Source organism: Triplophysa rosa, linkage group LG10 (assembly GCF_024868665.1).
Source record: "Triplophysa rosa linkage group LG10, Trosa_1v2, whole genome shotgun sequence".
NCBI lineage: Eukaryota > Metazoa > Chordata > Actinopteri > Cypriniformes > Nemacheilidae > Triplophysa > Triplophysa rosa.
The window spans coordinates 25,877,939-25,888,409 of NC_079899.1; the positions used below are offsets into that span (position 1 = coordinate 25,877,939).

Here is a 10,471-nt window from a genome sequence, read left to right on the forward strand (position 1 = left end):
AATGTTACATTACGGCAGTGTTGTAGTCAGTATATGTGTCGTTTGGTGGTCGCTTGTGTTTATTTAGGGACGTTAGCGGGTTTTTTTCACCGCTGACTGGTTTTCCGGAAGTGACGCATGCGCTGATTTGTGTTTGTTTTCCTGACAGCCGCCGCCGCTTTGAGCTTCAAACTGTCAGACATCCCTCACAAATACAGGTAAACACTCCATGAACATGTTATTTCTGCATTTTCCATGGCTGAAGTAAACGTGAGGACAGTATAAATCAGAGTTTAACAGCGTGTTGTGCTGCACCGGAGCTCTATATGCAGATGCTAACGCTAGCACTTCTCTTCATGAGCATTTTTTATGATTAACGTTATTCATATCACTCTGTGATGAAGGTGATTTTAATCTGTGTCAGTGACTAATGAACGTCTGTGGGATCTCTAATATTGTCAGTGAATATATATCATGTGATTGCTGTCGTTCTAACTAACCATAGATATAGTATGATGAACCGAATCTAGTGCGCTTTTTACGCACCGTCGGGCATCTGTGTCTTAAAACCTATAGGTCTCCTTCTGACGTAGACAGCGTTCTGTCCATCATAATCAGTTGATGACTTCATTGGGGGTCTGATAGGACGATCTCTATCTTTCGATTCACGACTATTGTTATGTAAGTATTTGTAAAAATGAGGACTTTAAATTTGACACTAACAAAACATTCATGTTGTGACCCGATGCTTGCAGGTTTGTTTAAAAAGAGCCTCAGTTGAGATGAAGTCTAGTGTGTGAGCTTCTCCATCACTGTTGTTTGTTCATCTGCTGCTCCACTGAGAGTCTAATGTTCCCTAAAGATCATGACTCTCAAAACCTAGTGAGCTCCCCATCTAGACAGCATTGTCAGCAATCATATGTCGCTTTTTGTCTTTGAATTGATTTGGTTGAGAAAATGGGTGTTTAGCTGTGTTTTAACACCCGGTGGGCTGTCTAGAGCCGTGTCAAATGATGCTTATAGACTCGGCCGGTGGTCCAGGGGACATGTTGTGCAGCAGCACTTTGGGTGACCCGAGTTGGAGTCCATTCCTCTCTCTCTCATCCCATAACTTCCTGTCTCTCTCCCACTGTCCTATAAAAATAAAACAGCTATAAGGGCCAAAAAGTACAAAAAAAGCATGTGCATCTCTTCATTTTACGTCTTTCTAGGACAGACTTCTCTGTGTTAATCAGTAAATAGGGAAAGAGTGTGTCATGTAGAGTTTGTGTGTGCGTGTGTATGTCATGAATGTGTCAGTAGTCTGTGCTGCTGTGGCACTGTGTCATGTTTGAGATGTTAAATAAATACTATTTTGTGTTTCAGTTAATGGTCATAACATTGACCTGTTTCTTTCAACCAGTTGTGTTAGTTTGGGGTGTAAGGATGTGAGAAAAACGTGACACTTCACTTTTGTGTTTGTAAGATGGACCAGTCGGCAAAGTCGTATATGTTTGCCAGTCTGACGCGTCCACACTCCGAGCAGCTCCTGCAGGGTCTACAGCTCCTGCGACAGGACCATGAGCTCTGTGACATCGTACTGCGAGTGGGTGATGCCAAGATTCACGCCCACAAAGTGGTGTTGGCCAGTATCAGCCCGTATTTCAAAGCCATGTTCACGGGAAACCTGTCGGAGAAAGAGACCTCAGAGGTGGAGTTTCAGTGCGTGGACGAAGCCGCTCTTAAGGTGATGAGCTTGTGTTTAATAAAACCTCCACACTACTCGTTCCCTTCCGCAAACTATTTCAGATGACTCCAGGTCCCGTTTCATCTCAAAAGAGAAGAATTTTGTGTTGATAACATTTTTAGGTCCATTAATGCATTTAGCATTTTGAATCGATCATGTGTTTTTTAATAGAACACCATAATCTACTTTTATGCTGAGATAAATACTCCAAACATGACTGTATCGGAGTCTTGTGCTCGTCATCATTAGGAGTGATTTACATTCAAAGTTTAAACATCCAGACCACATAGCCATGAAAATGTTTATTTTTGCATGTTATGATAATGAGAGATTGAGGGGCGATGCGGTTGTCATGGAAGTCTAAAAATACAAATGTCCAAATGTAAAAAACAATAGTTTGTCTTCTGATTTTGTGGTGAAACGTGGATGTGAACTCCTTGGCACACACAGCTGCTGTTTCAAATCTTTCCAGCCTGCAGTGAAACGCACTCATAAGTATGTAAGAAGTTGTCTTCACGTGTCGTGTGTTTGTTCATCAGGCCATCGTGGAGTACGCGTACACGGGAACCGTGTTTATCTCACAGGAGACGGTGGAGTCTCTGCTCCCCGCCGCGAACCTCCTACAGGTTAAACTGGTGCTGAAAGAGTGTTGCAGCTTTCTGGAGAGTCAGCTGGACGCAGGGAACTGCATCGGCATTTCACGGTTCGCAGAAACCTACGGCTGTCACGATCTCTGTCTGGCAGCCACTAAATTCATCTGTCAGAACTTCGAGGAGGTGTGTCAGACGGAGGAGTTCTTCGAACTGACGCGGGCCGAGCTGGACGAGATCGTGTCAAACGACTGCTTGAACGTGGTGACGGAGGAGACGGTCTTCTACGCGCTGGAGTCGTGGATCAAATACGACCCGGCGGAGCGGCAGCAGTATCTGGCGCAGCTCCTGCACTGCGTGCGACTGCCGCTGCTGAGCGTGAAGTTCCTGACACGACTCTACGAGGCCAATCACCTGATCCGTGACGATCACGCCTGCAAACACCTGCTCAACGAAGCCCTCAAATATCACTTTCTGCCCGAGCACCGCCTCTCTTACCAGACCGTGCTGTCCACGCGCCCGCGCTGCGCTCCTAAAGTCCTGCTGGCGGTGGGAGGAAAAGCCGGCCTCTTCGCCACCCTGGAAAGGTGAAAGAGTCGTTGAGTTTCCCGCTTTGGTTCAGCTGGAATTGACTGTGTGTGTGTGTGTGTGTGTCACGTACACAAGTGATGTTCACTGTATTTGCTTTAATTTGATTGAAAATGATATGATGCCTAAAGTTGATGTGTTTGTGTGTTGTGTGTGTCAGTATGGAGATGTACTTCCCACAGACGGACTCGTGGATCGGTCTGGCTCCTCTTACGGTTCCACGTTATGAGTTTGGAGTGGCGGTTCTGGACCAGAAGGTTTACGTGGTGGGCGGGATCGCCACACACATGCGTCAGGGCATCAGTTACCGGCGACACGAGAGCAGCGTGGAGAGATGGGACCCTGACAGTAACACGTGGTCCAGTGTGGAGCGGATGGCTGAATGCCGGAGCACTCTGGGTGTGGTGGTGCTGGCCGGGGACCTGTACGCTCTGGGGGGATATGACGGTCAGTATTACCTTCAGTCTGTGGAGAGATACGTGCCCAAAGTCAAGGAGTGGCAGCCCGTGGCGCCCATGACCAAATCGCGCAGCTGTTTCGCCACGGCTGTGCTGGACGGGATGATTTACGCCATCGGAGGCTACGGCCCTGCGCATATGAACAGGTACCGATGTTATTTCCTCAGCTGATGCATTCTGGGAATTGTGCGTTGGTGTAGTTTAGTGGTTTGTGTGTTTAAATTCAGAGTAGTTTGTGTGTAGTGTCCTTTAACGAGCGTCATTGTTCACTCGTGGCTCATGTTGTGTTGTGTTTCTATGATCACAGCGGCTCTCTTGAGAGAGTCTCTAAACACATGAAGAGCGTTCTGGGGCTGTGGAAACACACTTGGCCGCTGTCATGTTTTCTCTCTTCGTTTAAAGTCATTTCACTATTCCAGCTCATCTGTCATCTTTAAATGAACGAATCGATTTGTCTAGAATCGTTTGTGATTCTGAGATCACAGAAGTCATCAGATAACCAAAAGACTTCAACGGAGTCATATGTAGAGCAGACTTGCGACGCTAACATGTTCAAAGTCACATAAGTTTGATGTTTAACAGCTCTTGTGTTCACGAACAGTGTGGAGAGATACGATCCAAGCAAAGACTCATGGGAGATGGTGGCGTCCATGGGTGATAAACGCATCAACTTTGGAGTGGGCGTGATGCTGGGCTTCATTTTCGTCGTGGGGGGGCACAACGGCGTTTCTCATTTATCCAGCATCGAGCGATTCGACCCGCATCAGAACCAGTGGACGACGTGTCGGCCGATGAACGAGCCCCGCACAGGTAAACAGAACCTTGATATGATTATAATAAAACATCATAATTGACGGCAGGCTGTGATGAAAATAAGCGCGAGTTGAATGTAGATGATGTTCTCTGTGTGTGCAGGAGTCGGGTCTGCTGTGGTGGATAACTACCTGTATGTGGTGGGCGGTCACTCGGGCTCCTCGTACCTGAATACGGTCCAGCGTTACGATCCAATCACGGACAGCTGGCACGACTCTAGCGGGATGATGTACTGCCGCTGTAACTTAGGCCTCACTGCCCTTTGACCCCGGGCTCATGGCTGCCGCTGTACGAGAGAGGACAAGGGGAAACATGGCTTCTATTTCTGTGGCGTGTTTCCGCTCATCTGCGTCACATTCTGACGTTCACGTGGAGTATTTAGGACACGCGAGGGCGGCGGGACTGCCACACGCCAGCACGGCGCCGAGAGCCTTCCGGAACCCGCAGAGGACGTGGAACAGCGCGTGCGTGTGTGAGGCGTTCCAGAGCTGCCTCTGAGCACTTTCCCCTTTACGTTTGACAGATCCAGTCCCGTGTCTGTGTGTGTGTGTGTGTGTGTGTGTGTGTGTGTGTGCGCGCGCGTATACTCTGTGATAAAGGGCTGCCTCGTGTCTTGTATATAGCGTGAGCTGATAGTAAATGTGAACGTGAGCTGTACTCATCTAACTAATGCACTGACATACTGATGATGACTGTGTGTGTTGTCTCTGAGAATCCTCCGTCTCACATGAAATATCTGCCTCATATTTCACCCACCGTTCAAGAGAAACATTCAGAAGTTATCCAGAATAAAGAAAATGAAGCTGAGATGTTTTGCATTGTGGTATTGTGTTCATGTCATGTCACAATGCACATTTTTGCCCCAAAATTATTATTATTATTAACATAATTAATACAATTATTCTCAGATTGTTCTGTAATTTTATGATTTATATTTATTAATTAACTATATAACCGCAAGGGAGTAGGGATGTAACGATTCACCGTGAGCCGGCTGAAAATCGGTTATAATGAGCGACGATAAAAATCGGTTGAGGCTTGAACTGAATCGCAATACATTTTTTGAACAGCAGGGGCCGCTATTTTCACTGCAAACCTAAACGTGGATGCTGATATTTCTTTAATGCAAAAAAATCCAAGAAAAGCACAGACAGTATTAGTTTGTTTATATTAAAGAGACTTTTTCTATTATTAATTTGTTATAAAATTGCAGTTTAGTTTTGTTATTTGAAATAAAACATTATTTTATCATACAAAGAAACGTGAAGCATTTAAGAAATAATGCAAGGGACGTTGTTCATTTCTAATTGGTTTCAACTCATTTTTTCAAAATAAATCGTGAGTAAATCGTGAATAAATCGCATCGTGAGATCAGAATCGTGAATCGCATCGCATCGTGAGCTGAGTGAATCGTTACATCCCTACAAGGGAGTGCAGCATATGTACTGTAAAAATTCAGAATATGATAAAGAACAAACAAAAAAATCATAATGCTCAGCTTCATGTTCTTTATACACAATTTATTACACGGATGGTCGGAATGCTTGATTCTGATTGGCCAGCCGGCTGTTATCGCCTCCGCTTCGCATCAGGTCCTGATCAGACTGTCAGGGCTTATTTCTGCGATAACAACCGGCTGCCTGTACATTATCCCTTACGTTAAAGATTCCTGTGTGTGTGTGTGTGTGTGTGTGTTTTCTGTATGACTGAAGCACACACACAATGACTGGTGCTAATTTCAGGATTCTGTGGTTTTGTGTTTCTCATCAAGTGAAACTTGATTTTCTCATCTTTGTTTGTGTTAAAATGCTTAAAGAAGCATCAAACAACAGCTCATCACAATCTACATGAGATTTCTTGCTATATAAATCCATTCATCTCATTACACGTTTAGTGATGAACAGGTAAAAAACAGTCAAACTTCTGTTTAATCTCATGATCGCACATCACACCAGTGCCAACACATTTCAGCTTTCCATGTGCAGTCAAACAGAAGAAGCATTTCAGTTTCTCTTGTATTTCTGTTTGATTTCACTTCAGATTCATTTAAACGGAGCATCAGTAGGAATCGGAAGCGAGTCTGATGTTCAGTTACAGATTCCGTTTGATTCATTCCTCGGAGATTCACTGAATGAATGAATCGGACGAATTGTGCACTTACAAAACCATTTGATACTTTGTAGATACGAATATTTATTTTGAAGGCATTCTGACAATGCAATAATACAATTTCTCTTTTTTTTAATCATCAAATAGCCAAGGTGTTTTAATATCCTGTGACTGACCGAATGGCATGTTGAGTCTGCTTTGGTTTTTTATTTACTGTATGTTTTTACAAACGTGCTGTTCTGCATTTACAACGAATATGAGTTTATATTTATGTTTATAAGTTTGTTAAAAACACTCTGATTGGCTATGATCGTTTAGACATGAAAATCACAATCTTTACTCTATTGTGATTATACTGTCATGTGGCTACACATTTAAAAGAATAAATGTCAACAGTAAGATTTCAAAGGTCAAGAAGGAAAAGGTTTGTGTTTGACTAGCAATAAGAACTGTTTCTTTGTGTCAAGGACATCTGAAGTGATTCACACTGACCAACATCTCGTCTTGTGTTTGATTCCATGTGAACCGAAGTCGCACACGTGTGTTCATTTGCTATAAGTTGATCACATGACTGCAGGCTGTAGTTATGAATGAATGCATCTCATGTAATGAAATGGTGATGACATCACGCTCTTCTATTGCAATCCTTTAGTGATGTTGTTTTCTTATTTCAACTGAATTCTAATGGCCATAAATGTAAAGCTGAAAACATGAAACTGCAAAATAGTGGATGTTTAAATGTGTGTTTTATTGTCCTGACCGTCGCTGCGTTCACCAAAGTGCTTGTTTATGAATGAAAGTGTAGTTTGACCGTTGTACACATAATGTTTGTGTCTGGATTTCTCATGAGGAAAGCAGTCTGCTTTGTGTCTGGATTAGAATGATTTTTTGATAAACCTGTGGATTGTTACTGGAACTAAACAGATAATATTAGCTACAGATGCACTATTTTTTTTTTTTTTTTTACATTTATCGAGCATCGAGAGAACATAGCACACCTTTTTTTGCCAATTTATTTATGTGTTGCAGCTGATCGAATCTTAAATAAAGGCCTGGAAATGTGTTTCTGCGTTATCATTTCATCACCGAAAGACCTTCGAGACCCAAGACAAAATTTCAGTAAATCACCCTCCACCCAACATTTGACATGACAGCATATTAGAAATACAAAACATAAAATGCATTGATATTGTGATTCAACTCCCCTAACAATGCACTGAAACTTGAAATATTCAGGCAGATTAAGAAATAAAGACAAGGAATTTTTTCAAGCAAATTTATGCATGAAATCAAGATTTACAAACAGACAATCGGCATCAGTTACATGTAAAACCAGAACTGACTTGAGAACAAATAAGCATACTGAACCAATGTAAAACTGATAGAATGCTAATGTGACTTAAGAAAATATTGAATTGACCTTTAACAATCTGTGTAAAACAAGCACCCTGACGTGAAACACTGTTTCAGACAGAAATAACGCATGATTTTGGCTTGTGTATGACTGGTTGTTGAATGCAGTTGTGAGCTTTTTCACTTTAATAATTCCAAAACTATTATAGTTCACATCAATATTCTTGGATTCCAAGCACGCCAGAGAAAAGCTCCGCAAGGCCAGACGGTCTTATAGAGCAATTACAAAAAGAATGATGTATAAGAGTATAAAATTTCTGATCTGATATCATCTTATCGCCTCATACACAAAAATATATTGTAACACGAAAAGTCATTAATCAACGGAGACCATTTGTGAAGGGAATACTGACAAACAAATACAGAAATTAGTGTTCGATGGACAACATAAAACACAGCGACAGCAGGACTGAAGGGATAAAGAATGAAAACTTTGAAGAGGTTTGTGATGATGGTAAGAAGTGTTTATATTGTGTGGCGTTTATTTGTCTGAAGATCTGATGTAAACTAAAGAGGAGAGCAGCAGGAACTCCGGTGGTTTGTTTAACAGCACCAGATTGTCCGATCGGAGGCCGTCATAATGCATCCAGTACCCGTCCATCTGGAATACGGCGGAATAATGATGTTCATCTCTGTTGAAGAGCGTAGCGCCCTCTAACGAGTACCTACAGTATACAACATCAATGTCACACATCCACAATATCCAGTAAAGCACTGTAAGATCTATAGACACAGCTGAGATCTACCGTTGATCAGACAGTTCCAGACGATACGGTACATAAGACAGATCCTCAGACTGCCACATCTGCATGTTGAGAATGATGAAGGGAGGAGGGCCGTGACAAAACACACGCTGACTGAATTCTCTCAACCCGCTGCATCTGAAACACATGACCATGTCCATTCAGCCATCTCAACATAGCAGTGACCCACTGGCGGATCTAGGGGTGGGGCCAGAGGGGCGCTGGCCCCAGCTGAAATCTTATTGGCCCCTGAAGTGCCCCTGTAGCCTACACCTGATATGCGTTTTGGTCGATCGGATCACAAGTGGATGACGTTAACACAGGTGTAAACGGGGGTATGAAACGTTTTGAGCTTGTCGACTTTCTACAACATCCAGAAGAAGTCGAAAACACATTCGACCGGATTGTGTTAGTGGTGTAACGTTAGACGCTCATGTGGTTGAAGGTGTTCCAGCAGACCGCCTGCTCTCCACGCGCTAGCCAGACGGGATTTAAACTTTACCGGCTAAAGACCTAAAAGCTTGGCTTAAAGACAAAAAACGTACAAAGCACAAATGTTTTCTCACCGTTCCAGACTTCTAACACACACTAGACATTAGACGAAAGCGTAAGATGGGGGTAGGGGTGTGTTTGTTTTGGTGATTTGAACATCAACAACGGCTAAGAGAAATCTGACACCTAGGGCTGTCACGATTATGAAATTTGGCTGACGATTAATTGTCTAATAAATCATTGCGATTATGACGATTAATTGTCTGTTTTAGAGCTTTGACTTTTCAGCTTTGAAACGACCATATTGTTCTGAATATAAAGACTATGTTCTTTTTCTTGGAAATACATAGGAAAAAATTGGGTCATCATACTGAAGGTTTAGGCTTTTACCTGTCAATAATACAACCACCAAATACTTGTAAATGAAGTAAATTGATCAGGAGTGAATTGAAGCCACCATTACAATGCTATCAGTCATAGAAAAGCTTCTAGTCTGTTTTTTTCTCACTTGCAAGACTACAGTAAAAGTTTACTTGTGTGTTAATGAAATTTTGGTAGACTGGTTTTCACACTGAAATAACATTAAACTGTACTGCAGGATATTTTTATGGTACACGCATTAGTTTTTTTTAAAGTGATTGTGTTGTGGTGGTACATTTTACAAGTATTACCATGCTTTAGTTACAATATATACACTAAAATATGCAATATGCAGATGCACTACAGCTCCCCCTAGTGTCTTCAATAGAGATGTGCGATAATTGCGATGATCTGAAACCATCGCGATGAGACGATTATTTAATAATCGTGACAGCTCTACTGACACCCCGCCTTTAAGTTCTCTTTGTCTACCGTTAGAAAGCTAGTCCGCTCAGGGCTCACGTGAGTGCCCGATAGCCACTGTGAAAGACGCTCGAGAGTCGAGTCTGTTGACGGATTTGTGACTTGCTCGATCAGCCTGCGCCTCAGACCTCTCTCTCCCTTTCTTTCCGTGTCTTCTTGTGCTTGAAGGGACAAACACACACAGAACTATGTCAAAAATACCCGACTTGACGAGAATCCTGGAAAACAGTCAGTCGTCATTTTTATATTTAACACAGTGAAGAATATGCATTCTGTCATCTGAAAATATTATTTTGCATTTTGATTATTGCATTTGATTATATCTGTAGCTGAACACCATTAAGCCTAAAAACCTAAAGCAATGTGGAATGTCTTCTGTTTATTTATATTATGTGCTACAGCTTGTCTTTTTTTTGTTTTGTTCATTTGTTCTTATTTACTGACTGCATGCGGTGTAAAACAGCTGTGGCTGATAACGTGAGCAACCCGAAAGAGACAGAGAGTTCTTTACTGACTGTTTACTTGTCTTTAATAACGTTTGAACTTTATATTTGTTAGGTCAATGGTTTTTGCTGTGGTATTAGATGGTATCTAATTTTGGCATAGGCGTAATTTGCGGGTGGGACATGTCCCCACCACTTTTTGGAAGAAATTAAGAAATGCTTGCGCAAGGTGTGTATTGTTTAGGGGGCATTAATATTTAAAACGCGTGGAAAG

General features: G+C 42.4%; 2 protein-coding genes across 3 annotated transcripts; one reads left to right on the forward strand and one right to left on the reverse strand.

Annotated features, from left to right (window-relative positions):
- Window positions 1-91: 91 nt before the first annotated feature.
- On the forward strand, window positions 92-7,392 carry LOC130560404 (kelch-like protein 28). Of its 2 annotated transcripts, XM_057344144.1 has the most exons (7): window positions 92-197; window positions 556-660; window positions 1,445-1,705; window positions 2,245-2,882; window positions 3,044-3,487; window positions 3,943-4,151; window positions 4,257-7,392. In XM_057344144.1, exons 3-7 carry the CDS (start codon window positions 1,445-1,447, stop codon window positions 4,418-4,420), a joined length of 1,716 nt encoding a protein of 571 aa, XP_057200127.1. In that variant the 5' UTR covers window positions 92-197; window positions 556-660; the 3' UTR covers window positions 4,421-7,392. The 2 variants fall into 2 exon arrangements, with proteins under 2 accessions (XP_057200127.1, XP_057200128.1); XM_057344145.1 differs by lacking the exon at window positions 556-660 and having other exon boundaries at window positions 105-197.
- A 158-nt stretch (window positions 7,393-7,550) lies between these two features.
- Window positions 7,551-10,437, reverse strand: LOC130560406 (uncharacterized protein C14orf28 homolog). The gene is made up of 2 exons (XM_057344146.1): window positions 8,423-10,437; window positions 7,551-8,341 (listed from the first exon to the last, which is right to left on the reverse strand). Exons 1-2 carry the CDS (start codon window positions 8,578-8,580, stop codon window positions 8,158-8,160), a joined length of 342 nt encoding a protein of 113 aa, XP_057200129.1. The 5' UTR covers window positions 8,581-10,437; the 3' UTR covers window positions 7,551-8,157.
- Between the last annotated feature and the right edge of the window lie 34 nt (window positions 10,438-10,471).